The 21,985-nt window shown below is 45.2% G+C and overlaps 1 protein-coding gene across 1 annotated transcript in view; it reads right to left on the reverse strand.

Annotated features, from left to right (window-relative positions):
• The window catches only part of LOC142074783 (UV excision repair protein RAD23 homolog B-like), a 122,838-nt gene extending 103,837 nt beyond the window's left edge, over nucleotides 1–19,001 (reverse strand). Inside the window, exon 1 of the mRNA XM_075135657.1 lies at nucleotides 18,936–19,001. Within this exon, the coding sequence (XP_074991758.1) occupies nucleotides 18,936–19,001 (66 nt within the window). The remainder of the gene's footprint in view (nucleotides 1–18,935) is intronic.
• Nucleotides 19,002–21,985: the final 2,984 nt, after the last annotated feature.

The following is a 21,985-nucleotide window of genomic DNA, read 5'->3' on the forward strand; positions in this document are numbered from 1 at the left end:
CGATCACCTCCCTAGTCCTGCTGGCCACACTATTTCTGATACAGGCCAGGATGCCGTTGGCCTTCTTGGCCACCTGGGCACACTGCCGGCTCATGTTCAGCTGGCTGTCAACCAGCACCCCCAGGTCCTTTTCCTCTGGGCAGCTTGGATTCTGTAGGCAATGACTCTTGCACAATGAATTTTACTAGCCTAGCTAAAATCTTTCAATATTGTTAAGGAGACTTTTCTCACTTCAAGGATACTCCCCAAAGGAGAACTGCTTCAAAGACAGAGTAAAAGCAATATAGTAGTATAAAATATGAACAGAATCAACAAGATACTTTTTCTAAATAGTTCTAATATTGAGCATCAGCATAGAAGTTTGAGGGGTAAAACAAGGATACTTTAGATGCCCAGTGGCAAAAGTTGAGATTGGGTCGGGGGAGGCACCACACCACCACACACAAATGTGCATTTCAGCTCCAATTCCCTTATCGAGTTATGCCTCAGATTGAAACACAGATGGAATCACAGAGACAGGGAGAACTGTAAAGAGTACAGGGATCGCGTTAGGTCGTGCAGAGAGGAAATTAGAAAGGCAAAAGCCCGGCTAGAACTCAACCTGGATACTGTCGTGAGAGACAACAAAAAATGCTTTTATAAGTATATTAATGACAAAAGGAGAGCCAAGGAGAATCTCCATCCTCTATTGGATGCGGGGGGGTATGTTGCCACCAAGGATGAGGAAAAGGCTGAGGTACTCAACGCCTTCTTTGCCTCAGTCTTTAATAGTCAGAGCAGTTATCCTCAGGCCACTCAGCCCCCTGAGCTGGAAGACAGGGACGGCGAGCAGGATAAACCCCCCATAATCCAAGAGGAAGCAGTTAACGACCTGCTACGCCACCTGGACGCTCACAAGTCTATGGGGCCGGATGGGATCCACCCGAGGGTACTGAGGGAGCTGGCGGAGGAGCTTGCTGAGCCACTCTCCATCATTTACCAGCAGTCCTGGTTAACTGGGGAGGTCCTGGATGACTGGAGGCTCGTCAATGTGACGCCCATCTACAAGAAAGGCCGGAGGGAGGATCCGGGGAACTACAGGCCGGTCAGCCTGACCTCGGTGCCAGGGAAGATCATGGAGCGGTTGGTTTTGAGGGTGCTCACGAGCCATGTCCGGGACAACCAGGGGATCAGGCCCAGCCAGCACAGGTTCATGGAAGGCAGGTCCTGCTTGACCAACCTGATCGCCTTCTATGACCAGGTGACCCGCCTAGTGGATGAGGGAAAGGCTGTGGATGGGGTCTACCTGGACTTCAGTAAAGCCTTTGACACTGTCTCCCACAGCATTCTCCTAGAGAAGCTGGCGGCTCACGGCCTAGACAGGTACACTCTTCGCTGGGTAAGAAACTGGCTGGACGGCCGAGCCCAGAGAGTTGTGGTGAATGGAGTTAAATCCAGTTGGCGGCCGGTCACGAGCGGTGTTCCCCAGGGCTCAGTACTGGGGCCAGTCCTGTTCAATATCTTTATCAATGATCTGGATGAGGGGATTGAGTGCTCCCTCAGTAAGTTTGCAGATGACACCATGTTGGGCGGGAGTGTTGATCTGCTCGAGGGTAGGAAGGCTCTGCAGAGGGACCTGGACAGGCTGGATCGATGGGCCGAGGCCAACTGTATGAGGTTCAACAAGGCCAAGTGCCGGGTCCTGCACTTTGGCCACAACAACCCCATGCAACGCTACAGGCTTGGGGAAGAGTGGCTGGAAAGCTGCCCAGAGGAAAAGGACCTGGGGGTGCTGGTTGACAGCCGGCTGAACATGAGCCGGCAGTGTGCCCAGGTGGCCAAGAAGGCCAATGGCATCCTGGCCTGTATTAGGAATAGTGTGGCCAGCAGGACTAGGGAGGTGATCGTGCCCCTGTACTCGGCACTGGTGAGGCCGCACCTGGAATACTGTGTTCAGTTCTGGGCCCCTCACTACAAGAAGGACATGGAGGTGCTGGAGCGTGTCCAGAGGAGGGCAACGAAGCTGGTGAAGGGCCTGGAGCACAAGCCTTATGAGGAGCGGCTGAGGGAACTGGGACTGTTTAGCCTGGAGAAGAGGAGGCTGAGGGGAGACCTCATCGCGCTCTACAACGACCTGAAAGGAGGTTGTAGTGAGGTGGGTGTCGGTCTCTTCTCCCAAGTAACTAGCGATAGGACGAGAGGAAATGGTCTCAAGTCGCACCAGGGGAGGTTTAGATTGGACATTAGGAGAAATTTCTTTACTGAAAGAGTGATCAGGCCTTGGAACAGGCTGCCCAGAGAAGTGGTGGAGTCACCATCCCTGGAAGTATTTAAAAGACGTGTAGATGAGGCCCTTAGGGACATGGTTTAGTGGGCATGGTGTGTTGGGTTGACGGTTGGACATGATGATCTTAGAGGTCTTTTCCAACCTGTATGATTCTATGATTCTATGATTCTATTATTCTATGAGTCAATCTTAACATTTTATACCACACTCCTTCCCAATGTGTCTATAGCAGCCAACAGTCCCCTCTTCTCCATGTTCATTTGTTGTTCCCTGCAGTGACAAACAAAAAACCAGGAGAGTCTGGAAGGCTTCTTGGCTGATCCTTATAGGCTCTAGTTGAAGAGACTTGCTGTATTTCACCCTCCTCCACCCAGAGGAGGGAGCAAGGCAAAAAGCAGGATCGCAACCCTGGACTTCAGGAGAACAGACTTTGGCCTCTTCAGGAATCTGCTTGGAAGAATCCCATGGGATACAGCCCTGGAGAGAAAAGGGGTCCAGGAGAGATGGATCATTTTCAAGGATCACCTCCTCCAAGGTCAAGATTGGTACATACCATCGAGCAGGAAATCAAGCAAAGGCGGCAGGAGGCCTAAATGAATGAACAAGGAGCTCCTGACTAAATTCAGGCATAAAAAAGAAGTGTAAAAGAAGTGGAAGTATGGATAGGTGACCCAGGAGGAACATAGAGACACTGTCCAAGTGTGCGTGGATGCAGTTATAAAAGCTAAAGCCTATATGGATTTGAATCTGGTGAGGGCAACAAGAATGGCTTCTACAAGTTGTCTTTTCCTACTGAGCTGATATCACTCAAGTAATTAGGCCAATGTCAGAGGCCTACAGTTTGACCTTTGGTATATTGCTTTTTAGTTGTTAGAGATGTAACTTTTGTTAGATAAACCACAATTAGACAGGTGTTATGAAAAAAATGCATAATTGGCAGAAATAGTAAAATTAAACTTATACAAGAATATTTGCCTAACAACTCGCTACACCAATCAACAAGTGACGGCTCGGAGTAGCCCATCAACCAATAAAAATCAGACAATCTGGAAGATGCTGTCCACCTCATAAAACTCATCCACCTCAGCCTGAAGGGGAGCAGAACAACTTTACCTTTGGAGATGTCTGACCGCAGAGGACCTCCAGGGATACCTGGAACCAAGCTCATGCAACCAGAACCAGCACGCTCAGCACCCTTCTCCTGGCTACTGACAACTGCTGCTCCAGTCAGCAAGGAAAGGGGAAGTAGAGATAATCAGTTTTCCATAGCTCATTAATCACTTCTATGCAGAGGCAATAAATATCCAAACTCCTTCACACGGATCCAATTATTGCACAGCATTTAGTCTGTCCTGACCTAAACCATGACAAAAGTACATCAGGAGCAAAAGGAAGACTAGGGAAAATGTGGTCCTGCTGTTGAACGGGGCAGGGGACCTGGTGACAAAGGACATGGAAAAGGTCAAGAGTAGTCAGTGACTTCTTGCCTCGGTCTTTACTGGGAAGATTTGCCCTGAGGAATCCCAGGCCCCTGAGACCAGAGGAGAAGTCTGGAGCAAGGAAAACTTACCCTTGGTGGAGGAGGATTGGGTTAGGGAATATTTAAACAAACTGGACATACACAAGTCCATGGGACATGAAGAGATGCACCCACAAGTGCTGAGGGAGCTGACTGATGTCATTGTGAGGCCACCCTCGATAATCTTTGATCGATCATGGAGACTGGGGAACGTTCCTGAGGACTGGAAGAAAGTGTCACTCCTATCTTCAAGAAGGAGGGTCTAGGGAACTAAAGGCTGATCAGCATTGCCTCAATCCCTAGGAAGGTGATGGAGCAAATCATCCTGGAAACCATTTCTAAATGCATAGCAGATAAGAAGACAATTTGGAGTAGTCAGCAGGGATTTATGAAGCATAAATCATGCTTAACCATCATGACAGCTGTGGTGGGTTGACCCTGGCTGACTGCCAGACCCCCACCCAGCTGCTCTGTCACTCCCCCTCCTCAACAGGACAGGAGGAAAAAATAAGATGGAAAAGCTCATGGGTCGAGATAAGGACAGGGAGTTCACTTACCAATTACTGTCACGGGCAAAACAGACTTGACTTGCAGAAAATTAATTTTATTGTCAATTAAAATAGATTTGGATGGTGAGAAACAAAGACAAAAATTAAAACATCTTCCCCCACCCCATCCTTTTTTTTCCCAGGCTCAATTTCACTCCTTCATTCCTGACTCTTCTACCTCCCCCCACCCCTCACAAGTGGTGCAGGGGGTATAGAGGGGTATGGTCAGTTCATAACAGTTCTTCTCTGATGCTCTTTCCTCCTCACACTTTTCCCCTGCTTCAGCATCGGTCTTCTCCCCAGGCTGCAGTCATTCAGGATAAACCTCCTTCAGCATGGGGCCTCCATAGGCCGCAGTTCCTTCAGGAAATATCCACCTGCTCCTCTGTGGTCCTCTCCACAGGCTGCAGGGAATTCCTGGTCCACTGTGGTCTCTTCCAAAACTTCCACTGGCTGCAGGGGAATATCTGCTCCAGCACCTGGAGCACATCCTCCCCCTCCTTCTTCTCCAACCTTGGTGTTTGCAGGATTGTTTCTCACACTTCCTGCAACCCCCATCTGTGCAGCGTTTTACCCTTTCTAAAATGTTTTCATAGAAGTGCCACCAGCTTCACTGATCAGCTCAGCTTTGGCCAGTGGTGGAGACGTTACTGAGCCAGCTGGAACCGGCTATTTCTGGCACATGGCAGCCCCTGGCCTCTTCTCACAGAGGCCACCCCTGCAGCCCCCACCCCCTGCTACCAAAACATTGCCACATAAACCCAATACAACAGCCTGCTACAATGAGATGACTGGCTTGGTGGATGAGGGGAGAACAGTGGATAACGTTCATTTTGACTTCAGCAAGACTTTCAATGCTGTCTCCCACAACATCCTCATAGACAAACTGATGAAGTATGGACTAGAGCACTGGACAGTGAGGTGAATTAGAAACTGGCTGAACTGCTGACCTCAAAGGGTTGTGATCAGTGGCACAACATCCAGATGGAGGCCAGTCACTAGTGGTATATCCCAAGGGTCAATACTGAGTCTGATCCCATTTAACCTCTTCATTAATGACCTGGACAATGGGACAGAATGCACCCTCAGCAAGTTTGCTGATGATCCAAAATTGGGAAGAGTGTTGATACACCAGACAGGTGTGCTGCCATCCAGAAGGACCTCGAGAGGATGGAGAAATGGGCTGACGTGAAACTTATGAAGTTCAACAAAGGGAAGTGCAAAGTCCTGCACCTAGGGAGAAACAACCCCATGCACCAATATATGCTGGGGGCTGACCGACTGTAAAGCAGTTTTGCAGAGAAGGACCCAGGGGTCCTGGCAGACACCAAGTTGTACATGAGCTAGCAACACATCCTGGCTGCAAAGGCAGCCAACAGCATCCTGGGCTGCATTAGGCAGCAGAATGAGGGAGGCAATACTTCCCTTCTACTGAGCATTGGTGAGACCAGTTCTGGGCTCCACAGTACAAGTGAGACATGGACATACTGGAGAGAGTCCAACAAAGGGCCACAAAGATGATAAAGGGACTAGAGCATCCCTCCTATGAGGAAAGGCTGAGAGAGCTGGAACTGTTCAGCCTGGAGAAGAGAAGGCTCAGGGGGGATCTCATTAATGTATATAAATATCTGAAGGGAGGGTCTGAAGAAGATGGAGCCAGGCTCTTTTCAGTGGTGTCCAGTGACAGGACAAGAGGCAGCAGGCACAAACTGAAATAAGGAAATTCCATTTAAACATAAGAAAAAACTTTTTTACTGTGAGGGTGATCAAGCACTGGAACAGGTTGCCCAGAGAGGTTGTGGAGTCTCCATCCCTGGAGATGGTAAAAACCCAACCGGACACAGTCCTGGGCATCCTGCTCTAGATGACCCTGCCTTTGGGGGGAGTGTGGGGTATGGACTAGACAATCTCCACAGGTCCCTTCCAACCTCAACGATTCTGTAAAGCAGAACGTAATTTCTTTGACTGCACCCACATAAAATAAGCAACTATCCTGTGAGCAACAGTGACCAAAGAAACAATCTTCCTTGATGGGAAAAGACATTGGCAGATGCTTCTTGTAGTCCCATAAGTTTATGTAGCTGTATAAATATTAATTTAAAAATATTTGAGATACTTCAGAAATATAGTGAAACTGCATGCAAAACACTTGCTAGTAAATTATGTGCTTGTATGCAGGAGGGCAGAAATGAGGTTGTAAAAGGTAACATACTCTGGTTTAGGTCACAGTAATCCTTAAATACCATTTACTTCCACCACCACCCCAAATTCCAAAGGTAGCATCTTCTACTATGCTCTATTATATGTACAAAGGAGAGATTTCTTTGGATACTGATTATAACTGTAAATTAAGCTTTACATAAGGCACAATTATGTACAGAACAATCTATTATCACACACAGCCCATATATTTATCTTCATGGTTGTATTGGGTTTACATGGCAAAGTGTGCTGGTTTTGGCTGGGATAGAGTTAAATTTCTTCATAGTAGCTAGTATGGGGTTATGTTTTGGATTTGTGCTGGAAACAGTGTTGATAATACAGGGATGTTTTCGTTACTGCTGAGCAGTGCTTACACAGAGTCAAGGCTTTTTCTGCTTCTCACACCAGCAAGTAGGCTGGGGATACACAAGAAGTTGGGAGGGGACACAGCCGGGACAAAGGGATATTCCATACCGTATGACGTCATGCTCAGCATATAAGGCTGGGCGAAGAAGAAGGAAGGGGGGGACATTCGGAGTGATGGCGTTTGTCTTCCCAAGTAACCGTTATGTGTGATGGAGCCCTGCTTTCCTGGAGATGGCTGAACACCTGCCTGCCGATGGGAAGGAGTGAATGAATTCCTTGTTTTGCTTTGCTTGCGTGTGGCTTTTGCTTTCCCTATTAAACTGTCTTTATCTCAACCCACGAGTTTTCTCCCTTTTACCCTTCTGATTCTCTCCCCCATCCCACCAGGGGGGAGTGAGTGAGTGGCTGTGTGGGGCTTAATTGCTGGCTGGGGTTAAACCATGACACAAGGTTTTGGTAGCTGGGGGGCTATAGGGGTGGCTTCTGTGAGAAGATGCCAGAAGCTGCCCCCATATCCGATAGAGCCAGTTCCAGACGGTTCCAAGACAGACCCGCCACCGCCCAAAGCTGAGCCAATCAGTGGTAGTGCCTCTGTGATGACATATTTAAGAAGGGGTAAAATCTGCTGTGCAACAGCAGCTGGGAGAGAGGAGTGAGAATATGTGAGAGGAACAACTCTGCAGACACCAAGGCCAGTGAAGAAGGAGGGCGAGGAGGTGCTCCAGGTGCCAGAGCAGAGATTCCCCTGCAGCCTGTGATGAAGACCATGGTGAAGCAGGTTGTCCCCCTGCAGCCCATGGAGGTCCACAGTGGAGCAGATATCCACCTGCAGCCCATGGAGGACCCCACACTGGAGCAGGTGGATGTGCCCTGAAGGAAGCTGTGACCTTGTGGAGAGCCCACGCTGGAGCAGGCTCCTGGCAGGACCTGTGGCCCCATAAAGCGAGGAGCCCACGCTGGAGCAGGTTTTCTAGCAGGACTTGTGACCCCGTGGGGGACCCACACTGGAGCAGTCCCTTCCTGAAGGGCTGCACCACATGGAAAGGACCCATGCTGGAGCAGTTCATGAAGAACTGCAGCCCATGGGAAGGACTCACGTTGAAGAAGTTCGTGGAGGACTGTCTCCCATAGGAGGGACCCCACGCTGGAGCAGGGGAAGAGTGTGAGGAGGAAGGAGCAGCAGAGACAACGTGTAATGAACTGACCGCAACCCCCATTCCCCATCCCCCTGCGCTGCTTGGGGGGAGGAGGTAGAGAAATTGGGAGTGAAGTTGAGCCTGGGAAGAAGGGAGGGGTGGGGGGAAGGTATTTTTAGATTTGTTCTTATTTCTCATTACCCTACTCTGATTTGATTGGTAATAAATTAAATTAATTTCCCCAAGTCGAGTCTGTTTTGCCCGTGACGGTAATTGCTGAGTGATCTCCCTGTCCTTGTCTCGACCCATGAGCCTTTTGTCATATTTTCTTTCCCCTGTCCAGTTGAGGAGGGGGAGTGATAGAGCAGCTTGGTGTGCACCTGGTGGCTAGCCAAGGTCAACCCACCACAATGGTTTATTGTCCCATCTCCTGAACTGTGCACAAGGAAAGGTTGGATTGTAGAAAAATATTACATATAATATTGGCAGATTATTAAAGCACATCAAATGTAAACTGTTCTTTATAACAGCTAAGCTGGGTAAGAAGAATGAAAGAAGTTCATGACTTCTTTATTGGTCACAGAACTACTGTATTTGAAAAAAATGTTAAACGTAAAAACATTCTAGTATTAATAAAATTAGTTGCATGCACATTTTAGGCTCTCTCAACTTTTCCTTCAGTAAGTTTTATATTCCATAAAACAGAATAAACATCATCCTCTTCAAGGTTCTTTGGCAACTAATATGAGCATACTCACTGGAACTTAATGTAAGAGAAACATTCTTTAAGATGAGAAAGTCTAGATCTGCAGCCAAGTAGTAAGAAAACCTGAAAACTCCAACTTTAGCCAGAAGACTGGTCAAGACTGAAGGGGGGTGGGGGAAGAGATAGTATCTCCAGAAGGAAAGCACAGTTGCTTGGAAAAAAAGATAATTTAATAACAAACTATTCCTCCAATTAACCACTGAGAATATTAGTTCTCAGGGAAATACAAAAAATCTCTTATCAGAGACTGCTGCTACTGAAATTAATACTGAAGCACACTTAGGAAGGAGGTGGTCACAAAGGTATTTAAGAAAAGGAAAAGAATAAATTAATAGTTCCTCAGAAGTTAGAAGCTTCATAAGGTCAAATCTGTCCATTTCTGAACAAAGTAATACTCTGGCTATCACAGAACTGTTTCAAAAGTCAACTCTTCTGACAGACGTAGGAAGTCAGCACAAATCCTAAAACATTTTTTTGTTTATATCTTTTTAGAGACTGAGTTTGACAGTTATGAAAAAGGATTTTCACTTTCTTCTGGGCTACATAAACTGTGAGGCTATATGTAGAATCATGTTAACCTTTATGCTTCAGTTAAGTGCTGCTAGGTCAGTAGGTATGTTTGAAACAGAAGCCTACAGTTTATATTTCTAAAAGCTCCCTAGGTATCACTAGGCAGATCTTACTACAAATCATCATTTGTTTCCATAAATCTCTTTCCTTGCCCCAAATAAAATGAGAAAGTATGTCTTAAAATTGCATGGCCTTTAAACATTTTTTTTTAAATTAGGTGCTTTAGCAAAGCTCAAAGTACCAAAGAGATACAAACTGGTGAAACTAATCAAACTTTCACATGGGTTCATAAATAATACTCCAGCCACCCAAATGATAGCTTCAGTTTAACCTTCTTCGACTTACAAGTTTATCACTAATTTTTCCAGAGATTCTTTTATTTAAGTAACTTGTTACTTTAGGGTATTCTTCCCCCATACATATTAACTCCTCCATCACTAAGAAGCATCTCTCTAGTTTATTGGATTTTAATTGGATTCTATGCACCTTTATCTCCCCATTGAAATGGTGCTTACATCCCCTACACATCAAGAAATACATGCTCTCTGCTACAGCAGTTTCTTCTCAAAAAATATCCCTAAAAGCTGTATCATTTCTTTCCTTTTTTTGCTACAAAACCCAAACATGTGTCACTCCTTATTTTTTCCTTATTACAGCCTCTTTGGACCCTGCTCCATTTGCACAATTCCTTTTGGCTGGAACCCGCTCCCCAGCCATTTAGTTCAGCTTAGGTTAGTACCTAAATTAAATTTCTCAACCTAAAATGCAGCATTCTCCAACACCAGAAAGATATTATGTATACATTCAAAAAGTCCCAGTACACATTTAACAATAAAACAAGGATGCACTAGATCATCTAGAAGTTAGTTTCAAATTTCCATAACCAAGTTTCCTGTTGACAACTGTCTTAAATAAGCAAGCATTTCCTAGGTGTTCAAACACTGTGGCAGAACAGTGAAATATGAGAACCCATATTACATTCACTAGAAATTGTCAGAGGACTATGGACACCCTGCATATTCCTTGCACCTCTCTGGACAATCAAAATGTTTAGCTTAACAGCACAGTGAAACTGAAAATGAAATAACATACTTATTTTCAAGTGGTAAACTTGATAAGGAAGTTCAGAATATTTGCTGAGATTACAGCTTTTTAAAAGCATATTTCATGCCTACATAATGGTAATCACAGTTCCAAAAAGGCATTCCCAGCAGCACTAGGCTTAGAAGCCCACAATGAGAAACAATGTCAATACTGCCACCTCAGTCAAGAGATGTAGCTACATAAGTCTGCATCAGTTTCAGAGTGTATATTTTTTTTTTTCTAACACACAGCCTAATGCACATGCTGTGTCATAGATCAGTGGTCTCCAAAGTGGGGTGTGCACACCCCAGGGGGTGTGCAAGATGATCCATTGGGGTGCGGGAAAAAAATATTAGAACTTCTATTTATATTTATTTTTTATTTTAAAAAAACATATTAAACTTTACTAATATTTAATATACAGATTGACACTGGTGCCCTCACTCCGTCCGTATATCAGTCACATGTCACATACAGTAAGCAAGGTATCCTGAGGGAAGAGCGGGTGTTCCACAATGCGGAGGGGTTGACAGTGGCGCCCTTACTCGTCTTTGTTTTCAGCATACTGCAACGTATTACAGTTTTAAGTGGATTTATGGATTATATTATCTAGTTTTAACTAAACTAACTGAAGATTTGGAGAAACAAGTATTAGAACAAATTATGCATTGTGGGAAGTTGGCTATAGAGTTGGATAAAAGGACAGATGTTTCTAACATGTCTCAGCTTATGGTATTTGCTAGATTCCGTTTCAATAATAAAATACACAAACTACTACTTTTTTTGTGAGCCACTAAAGGAAAGATGTACCAGAGAAGATATATTCTCAACAGTAAATTACTTCTTTAATAAAAACAATGTTTTATGGAAAAACTCTGCAAGTGTAACCACTGATGGAGCAGCTGCTTTGACTGGAATAAAAAAAGGATACTGGGATAAGGTTACAGAGATAGCACCACACATGGAATTCATTCACTGCATCATTCATAGGCAAGCTATTGCAGCAAAGAAATTGGAGCCATAAGTGCACAAAGTGCTACAGGATGTCATCTATGTGGTTGGTTTTATAAAAACAAGACCTTTAAATAGCAGAATCTTTACAATACTTTGTAATGAGATGGGGAGTGACCATGAAAATATTTTGTACCACACAGAAGTTCACTGGTTATCTCCTGGCAAAGTGCTTAAAAGAGTTGTCAGACACGTGTTCCAAATTTGCTGACCTTTTCTGTGATGACAGGTGGCTGTCAGTAGTATGCTACCTAGCAGATACTTTTTAAAAGAAAAAAAAAAAAACCACAATCACAATGAGTGAGAAAGTAATTGCTTTTCGAAAGAAACTTGTGCTATGCAGAGAGCATTTTGAAAAAGGCTGTTTGGAAATGTTTCCATTCTTATGTGATTTTGATGCCGAAAACGATGTGAGTCACCTATAAAAACTATCATATCTGTACACTTAAAAAACTTGGAAATGGAATTTTCTAACCTGTTTAAAAATCTTCCAAATGGAGAGTTTCAACAGCTTTTGAACCCATTTCTTAAAAATATAAAAATCCAACACCTTCCGATTAGTTTGCAAGAACAACTGATTGATATCAGGGAAGATGGAATTTTACTAGCCGAATTTCAAAAAAAACTTTGCATAATTGGTGGGTGGGATTGAAAAATGAGTATTATGATTTAGTAAGCACAGCCAAAGACGCACTTCTCCCATTTGGATCTACAGAGCTGAAAAAGATACCTCACAAAGATATGACAGACATTAAAACCAAGTATCAAAATAAACTGAACTTAGAACCAGACCTTCGAATTGCTGTATCGCAAAGTGTTAAACCAAGATTTAAAAAAAAAAAAATTAAGCATATTCAGTCACACTGCTCTCACTAAAAAACATTATTATTTATTTAGTGTGAGCAAAAAGGGGGTTTGTATTGTTAATATAAAAAAAAATAAAACTTGATTATTTCATCTTTACCTCATCTTTTTTTATTTCTATTTTTTGCTAAGTTTTATAACGTACATAATATACTAGCACAGTGGTACATGTATATATATAAAAATAAATAGACATCCGTGGGTCCTGAGGGAACTGGAAGATGAAGTTGCTAAGCCACTATCCATCATATTTGAGAAGTCGTGGCAGTCCGGTGAAGTTCCCACTGACTGGAAAAGGGGAAACATAACCCCCATTCTTAAAAAGGGAAAAAAGGAAGACCCAGGGAACTACAGGCCAGTCGGTCTCACCTCTGTGCCCGGCAAGATCATGGAGCAGATCCTCCTGGAAACTGTGCTAAGGCACATGGAAAATAAGGAGGTGATTGGTGACAGCCAACATGGCTTCACTAAGGGCAAATCATCCCTGATGAATTTAGTGACCTTCTACGACGGGGTTACAGCATTGGTGGATAAGAGAAGAGCGACTGACATCATCTACATGGACTTGTGCAAAGCATTTGACACTGTCCTGCACAACATCCTTGTCTCTAAATGGGAAAGACATGGATTTGACAGATGGACCACTCGGTGGATAAGGAATTGACTGGATGGTCGCACTCAAAGAGTTGCAGTCAACGGCTTGATGTCCAAGTCAAGACCAGTGACAAATGGCATTCCTCAGGGGTTGGTATTGGGACCATCACTGTTTAAACATCTTTGTCGGCGACACAGACAGTGGGATTGAGTGCACCCTCAGCAAGTTTGCCAACGACACCAAGCTGTGTGGTACGGTCAGCATGCTGGAGGGAAGGGATGCCATCCAGAGGGACCTTGACAGGCTAGAAAGGTGGGCCCGTGCGAACCTCATGAAGTTCAACAAGGCCAAGTGCAAGGTTCTGCACATGGGTTGGGGCAATCCCAAGCACAAATACAGGCTGGGCAGAGAATGAATTGAGAGCAGCCCTGAGGAGAAGGACTTGGGGGTGTTGGTTGATGAGAAGCTCAACATGACCCGGCAATGTGCGCTTGCAGCCCAGAAAGCCAACCGTATCCTGGGCTGCATCAAAAGAAGCGTGGCCAGCAGGTCGAGGGAGGTGATTCTCCCCCTCTACTCCGCTCTCGTGAGACCCCACTTGGAGTACTGCGTTCAGCTCTGGGGCCCCCAACATAGGAAGGACATGGACCTCTTGGAGCAAGTCCAGAGGAGGGCCACGAAGATGATCAGAGGGCTGGAGCACCTCTCCTATGAAGACAGGCTGACAGAGTTGGGGTTGTTCAGCCTGGAGAAGAGAAGGCTCCGGGGACACCTTATAGCAGCCTTCCAGTACCTGAAGGGGGCCTACAAGAAAGCTGGAGAGGGACTTTTTACAAGGGCATGTAGTGATAGGACAAGGGGTAATGGCTTTAAACTGAAAGAGGGTAGATTTAGATTAGATATAAGGAAAAAATTCTTCACTATGAGGGTGGTGAGGCACTGGAACAGGTTGCCCAGACAAGTTGTGGATGCCCCATCCCTGGAAGTATTCAAGGCCAGATTGGATGGGGCTTTGAGCAACCTGGTCTAGTGGAAGGTGTCCCTGCCCATGGCAGGGGGGGTTGGAACTAGATGATCTTTAAGGTCCCTTCCAACCCAAACCATTCTATGATTCTATGATATAGGGTGCACGCTCAAAAATTTTTCACTGATAGGGGTGTGAGATCAAAAACGTTTTATCGACTATGACAGTGGTCTCTAAACAAGAGAAACCACGTAAATAAAGGCTTTAATTCATCCTGGCCAAGTCTGAAAGCATTATGCTCAACTAATCTGTTCAAATCCAAACTGGCAACTGTTAAAATTATGTGGTAAAAAGCTCATCTGCATACCCACAAAGGAGCTCAGAGAGACAATGGCTGGAGGGAGAGCCCAAATAATACCCTGCCAGGCTACTCCCAGGCCCATCACAGGGGCCATCAGCCCATCAAAGGCCCACCTCCACATAATAGCAAAGAGGCACAATGGCAGACAGTGAACCCAGATTAAGGTCTCAGAGGGAGGCCCCTCCCAGGGCTGTCCTAGCAGAGCCATCAGCCCTTGTCGAGGGGTGAAACCCATCAAGATGAGTCAACGCCAGAGCACCTTTCTGACTGACAGGGGGGTTTCTGCCTAGGGGTATGGGACACATGGGATGCAGGGGAAGAGTATTTTGGGATTGCACAGGTCTTGTTATGGGATGTTTAGGGGAGGAACCCCACAAGTGTGGGGAAAATAGAGGGGTAAGGGGATAAAAAGGGCCAGTCACATGTAAATAGTTGGCTAGTCAGTAAACTTGTCTGGCACAGTCTGTCCTGTCTTCTCCTTAAACTCTATTTCTAACTCTATTTCTTTTCCTGGTGTCGTGATTTAACCTGGCAGGCAGCCAAATACCACGCAGCCACTCACTCACTCCCCCCACACACACCCAGTGGGACGGGGAGAGAATCGGAAGGGTAAGAGTGAGGAAAACTCGTGGGTTGAGATAAAGACAGTTTAATAGAACAGAAAAGGGAAAATAATAATGATAATGATAGAATATACAAAATGAGTGATGCACAATGCAATTGCTCACCACCCACACTGACCGATAACCAAGTAGCGATCGGTACTTCCTGGATCACACCTACCATTCATATACCGAGCATGACGTCACATGGTATGGAATACCCCATTGGCCAGCTGGGCCAGCTGTCCTGGCTGTGTTCCCTCCTCCCAGTCTAGCTTGGTAGCAGAGGGTAGTTGTCCTTGACAAGGTACTTAGCAACAACTGAAAACATCAGTGTGTTATTAACATTCTTCTCATACTGAATCCAAAACACAGCACTAGGAAGAAATTTAACCCTATCCCAGCCAAAACCAGGACACCTGGGTGAGGGACACTCTATTCTGTGTGCATGTGTGTGTATGGGGGTCCAAGTGCCAGCAACTGGAGTTAGACCATGGGTCAGAGGGCCCGTGTGTCTGTGGTGCCAGCAACTGGAGAGACCAGAGTGAGTAAATTAAGTGCCAGCAACTGGAGTGGAACCTCAGGTCACAGGGGCCTGTGTGTCCATAGTGCCAGCAACTGAAGCAAGTATGGGTGTGCAAGTAAGCGTGTGAGCACTAGAAAAGATCAAGCCAGATTAGTCAGCAAGTAGTTGAAGGAACCTGGGAGCCAGGTGTGTCTCTAAGGGTGAGATCACGGGGGGGGTATGCTACTAGGGGACCAGAGGAGTCCTAGCCAGCTCTGTGTATGCCTCTGTGTGTGTGAGGAGGTCTGTACCAGCAACTGGAGTGGGGCTGTGGCCTCAGGGGCTCATATGTCCAAGTGCCAGCAACTGGGGAGATTGGGATACTGGGGCCAGCTACTGAGCAGACTGAGTGTCTGAGCCCAGCTACTGGAGAGATCTAAATTGCGTACACACACGTGTTTTTATTTATATATAAACATACTATTATAAAATAATAAAATTATTATAAAATAATATATTTTTACACACACACACATATATATATTCCCACTAGTGGGCCATCATCCTGATCAGCCAGAGAGGGGAATAGGATGAGGCCACTGGTGCTGTTAGTGTGAGTGTTGAATGTTTCTGTCTGTGTTATATGTGTGGCTGGCTGTGTATGTGTTGTATATGTGTATTGGGGGGGGGGGCTATTGGGAATACATACTCAGCCTTGCTACTGGTTGGACCTGAGGGCATGGAGCTGTGGCAGCCTTGCCTCTATCGGGCTGCCAGATTTGACCCTATTTCCTAACAGTAACTGCATCTCCCATACAGAGCATGAGTACAATGTTGATTCCCACACATTTGTTTCATAAGTTTCCTCAAACATTTAGAAACCAGGACACATCTGACACATTTTCTCCATTCCATAGTTAATGAGGCTTGATTCTCAAATAATGGGGCCTTTGGCTAGTATTCTCTTAAACCACATTTTATTTATAACAGTTCAGGTATTCTACAATCTTCATCTAGCACTTTCACAAACAGAACATTTCATACTTCAAGTCTAGTATTAAGTGCAAATGCTCAGCAAACCAATAGTTTAAAACAAAAGTAAACAAATACTGAAGTCACGCTAACATTAAATGCAGTTTCTGAATTAAAAAGTCCAGCCACTTGATAAAACAGAAGAGATCAGTTACTTGTGTAAAAGCCACGATAAGAATTATGGTTACTTAATTATATTCTCAGTGGAAGGTACATTTAAATATGAAGCAACATACTTCAATATTTTCCTTACCACCAATAAGAGTTTTGAGCAATGAGCCTGAACTGCTGGATCAGCAAGATATTACTTTGCACTACATCATCAATTCTGTTTAAATTAAATTTATAGTAAGAATAAGGACAGAAAATGCTAGAAACAGAAGCCAATTTTGTAGCAACAAGTTTCCTGGGCCTATCACAACTAAATCAGATTTGACCATGTTACAGTATAAGGCAGAGCTCATAAACAAGCCTTTGTCTAGCAGTGAAGTATACAAGTACAGTACAACAATTAAATAAAACATTTCCTGAACTCCCAGAAGCTAACATTCAACAGAAGTCACAAATTTAATCGAGGGCACGAAGCTATAAAGAGCCTTTTTCAAAATCAGACTAAAAGGGAACATTCAAGCAAATAGTTTTGAAAGACAGTTAACAAGGGCCATTTTAAAAGGATCTAGCAATTTAAACAGATTTAGTTTTTTAAACAGGACTCAAAAACATGCTTTCCTTTTATTAAGTTGTACTACTTCTAGTATTTTCCACATTTTCTCAAAAAAAGTTCATCCTTAATTTTCTAATTAGTACCTCAAGGAAATTTAAACACACTTTTTACCCCCACAGCTCTAGAATTAGTAAGATCAAGACTTTATCATGTACACTAACACAAAACACTCCTGGATCCTACCTGTATTCCCTACTGTCATTAGGATTCCAAGCCAAGTCCCGAATTTACTGGAGAATATTCTTTGTTTATTACTGAACAACTGTAGAAATTATATTTATACTCTGCAGAATGCTTTTCTATTTTCCCCATAGTCTAGCTTCTAGCTAATACATTTTGCTGTCTCAAACTAGAAAGCTTGTTTGATTGGTAAACATTCCTTCAGTCCTGTCCTTGCTCATATTTCCCAGGATCTTACTAAATATCGGGAGCAGAAGAAAAAAAAAATTTAAAAAAAAAAAAATCTTTCTCAGTAGAAAATAAAGACTGGTGTTTTAAATCCCCGAAGGACTCTAACACATACTTCAATTAGACATTCACAATCTCCCTCAGTTACGCTGTCCAGATTCAAGAAACTGTAACCCGAGTTTAACTGCTCTCCCTTATTATGTTTTTGAGATGGAGGAAAGTAATCAATCTTCAGAACAGCAGTAGGAAAAGTTAAGGCCTTTCATAGTTTCACGGCCCAGATGTAATATAATAGACTGTTTCAAACACACCCCCAAAAGTCACACTCACCAAATCTCTTAAAGGAAGACAGCAGTGACATCCAGACTTTGCTGTAAGAGACAAGTATCCATATTCCTCAGGGGGAGTCGTAAGGAACTTTCCAACCTTGAAAACACACTGAAGGCCCTTCTTCTCATCTCAGTACGACTGTATTTGCCTAAGGACTTTTCAAAAAAACTCCAAGCACCAGCAGAGAAACACCCACCCACAAATAAACACTCTCTTCTCTCCCTCTCCTTACAGAATTGCATAGTCACGGTAACTTACCAAGGAGAGAAACTGATTCTATTACAAATCATAACACGTATCCAAACACCCGCTGAGCAGGAGCCACGAATACACAACCCAAAAGTGGCTAGCAGAATCTCAAATGCACCTGCTCACCCCACAGAGACAGAATAATCATTATAGTCCGCATTGTAGGCTAAACAAGAAAGCGTCCCTACAGTCAACCTCCTTCCTCAGACACAGGCATCCTGCTCCCAGTACACACTAACCTCATCCAGTAGGAAAGCGCAAGCACATCTAAGAGAAAACAACCACCAGCTCCTCTTCAATGCATACTTCTGCAGAAAGAACCCTACAACTTCCCCTGCTTCCTCCCCGCCCCCCGACACCCGCTCTCCAAAAGGCCATGGCCCACTGCCAGTACTCCTTATACAAACCAATAGAAATTATAATTTATTCCCATTATCTACCCATATGCACACAGACATGCTACTGAGAAAAAAAGGTTATAACGCTGTACAGTTCTCTTTGCCAACTTCCTCCAAAGAAAAAGGTACAATTCATGCTATCCTCCTCTACCTGCCACACAGGCTTACTCCAACCAAACGAGAAAGGGCAGTACTGAGAGGGGTTATGGAGAACTGGACACACACACTGCCCTGCCCCCCCCCCCCCTTCACTTCTTGCCCCTGCCCGCCAACCCCTAACAAGAAAGGGGTAGGGTGTTCGCCCGCCCGCCCCCCCCCACATACCCCTTTTCCAAGAAAGGAAGGTGCAGCGCCTGCAGCAGGAGTGAACCGATGCAAGTTAAAAGAACAGAGCGCGAGAGAGCTCCCCCACCCTCCCCCACCCTGGGGCCCGCACCGTCTCTTCAGGGTCTATGTCGATCTTGAAAGTCTGTTGCTGCAGCGTTTTCAGCGTGATCTGCATGGCGGTAGCGAAGCAGCCTTCGCGCTCACTGCTCCCGCACGTCCCAGGAGCGAGAGAAAGAAAACGAATAAAGACAGAGAAGCGCCCGTCGCCGCCACCTCCGCCGCCGCTCGCTCCTGGGCCCGGAGTCGCATTCACCGCCCCGGAAAGGAGGGAGGAGGGGAAGAGGGAGAAAGGACGCGCGCACAGGTTCCGCGTATGAAGACGAGGGGGAAGGAACAGCAGGCAATAGACGCTGTTCGGGGACTATAGGGAAGGGGAAAGGGAATAAGAAGGAAGGACGCGTGCGCAAGCAGCAAAGGAAGAAGATGGATGACAGTATGGAAATAAGGGTATAAGAGGAGCATGCACACAGGTACAAACATACGCAAGCAAACACATACCTTCTCTGAAGCCAAGGTTAGGAGCCACTTCATGTCTTGTCCATTTTTGCTGTGGTCACAGAATCATTCAGGTTGGAAGACACCTCAGGAGGACTCTAGTCCAACCTCCTACTCAAAGCAGGGGCAGCTGAGGCCAGAACAGGTTGCTCAGGGACTTTATCCAGTCTGGTCTTGAAAACATCCAAGGCTAGAGACTACACAACCTCTCTGGGCCCCTGTTCTGCTGCTTGATTGTCCTCATGGTGAAAAACTTTCCTTATATTCAGTCAGACCCCCTTCTGATAGAGGGAACTAACACTTAAGGGTTAATAGATTAAACTAACTAACGCGCGCCCTAGGCGCGCCCCGAGTACTTTCCTCGGAGGAGCCTCCACTCCCAGCCGCTCACCGCGGGAGTAGACAATGACCTCCTGAAGCTGCGGATAAACGGTATGTTTAACAAGGGGGCCAGTAAGTCGTAGGGGACGCCCACGCTTGGCCGGGGCCGCTGGTAAACCGCGCAGTGACGACTGGCGTACAGCATAGTCCCCGTATGGAAGGAGGGTACCCTATACGGTAATAAGGGGATTCGCTGACCGATAGAGCGGCCGCTAGCGATCTTGGGGGTAGATCGAGTGAATCTGAGGTTCTCGCTGCATCCCGGCATCGGGAGCCAGGACGGACCTGCTAATGACTGTATAAGAAGCAGGAGAAGGGTAAGAGAGCCTCAAATTGTGGTATGCTTTGCAGCTGCTGAAGGGATAACAACTAGAGCATGAACTGTATGCTTTATCTATGAAACGCCCGGGTATTTTATGTTAGAAGCATTTGTGTGCATGTGCGTGTGTTTGAGACACAGTGCCGCTGTGAAGCGAGTGGGAGTCCTGGTTTGCGGTTCCGTGATTCCGCGAGGAACATGGCCAGAGACGGACAAAGCGCTTGGAACGTTTGTAAGATTTGTACATGTTTTGAAATGTGTAAGTTGGGCCGCTGTGGTGTTTAGTCAATCTCCTAAGTATCGGGGGTCTGGCTGATCATCAAAGTGGCAGGACAGAGAGAGTCACTCCTTCGGTGGTTTGGGCTCGAACCTTGGGAATATTTAAACGAAGGAGGGAACTGGATAAGGAGGGGAGAGGAACGAATTTTATTAAGAGGAGCGTATTTAACACCAGCTGGACAGATAGTAGCCCTAGATTGGGAACAACCTGTCCTAGATACCTTTTTAAACCCCCATATTGATGACATATAGGGGTGATCCCTTGTTTTGTGTGTGGGCTTACTAACAAATTACGTGAAAATTGGCATTCGGCTTGGGTCCTGTTGAAATGTACATCTTGTGAGAAAAAGTGGTATTGTTTATCTATGAGGCGGAAAGCTGAATGTCCTAAGTGCTTTCCCCAAATCCCACGGTTTTATGATTGGGAAAGGGCTCATCAAAAATCCGAAATAGTAGTTTGTATGTGGAAAGAAAAACCTAATCCCAGAGATTTGGGACGTTTGGGAAAGAAGATTGGGAAAAGACTGTAAGAACCTGTAAGAAAAGGTTTGCGTGGAAATTAGAACAAAAGTCCCACCGCTAACAAAGAAACAATCTAGAAGATAAGGATAAGGAATCAGAGGAATGGGTAACACTCAGAATAAGGATATTTTAAGGAAGAGCCCCCTTGGTTGCATATTGACACACTGGAGGGATATGGTTGGAGCTGGGGGTACAGAGAATAAGAAGACTCTCATTAAGTATTGCAATCAATGGTGGACGATTTATAAGCTGGAAGATGGAGCTAAGTGGCCACTTAATGGGTCAATTGATTACAATTGATTATAGCACTATCTTGCAATTAATGTTGTTTTTAAGGAGAGAAGGAAAATGGGATGAAGTGTCATATGCAGATATGTTTTTCACCCTCCGAAACCACCCGGAGTGGCAAAGGGACTGTGGAATGGTGCCGATACAGGACCCTATGGTACTCGCCCTCGAGCGGGAGAATAATAAAGAACTTAAGGGTAAACTGAGGCGGTGTTGCTCGGCATGTAGTATTGGACAAAGGTGTAGTAAAATAAATAAAATTCACCAGGCATCAGAACAAGATCTAACTGATTTGCTTAAGCCTCCCCCTCGATCACAAGAACAGGATGCGGACCCAGACAGAACCTCCACTCCTCCGGACAGCCCTGTATCCTCCCGTACCAGAAAAAAGTCTGCCCTAACAGTCTTACAAGCACCTCTCCGAGAGGCGGTAAGGCCTGAGGGCGGGACGATGCTAATTAAGGTACCTTTTTCCACTACCGATTTAGAGGCATGGAAAAGGGTTGCCAAGGATTACAGGAATGACCCGGTAAGTGTAACTAAACATTTCCAGTTTATTGTAAAGCAACACAACCCCAATTGGAATGACATACAGTTGTTATTAGAATATATGACAGAAACAGAAAAACAATTAATTTTAAAGACTGCAGGAGATTTGGCTGAAGATCATTATAAAGCTACAGGAGGAGATGTTAAAGAATACCTCCCCCTTCAGGATCCAAAATGGGATGCTAATAGGTCTGCACATATGGAAAAATTGCAGGCATACCAGGGGTGGATTTCAAAAGGAATGGAAAGGGCCATTCCCAAAACCA

The sequence above is a fragment of the Calonectris borealis genome, chromosome W, assembly GCF_964195595.1.
Source record: "Calonectris borealis chromosome W, bCalBor7.hap1.2, whole genome shotgun sequence".
NCBI lineage: Eukaryota > Metazoa > Chordata > Aves > Procellariiformes > Procellariidae > Calonectris > Calonectris borealis.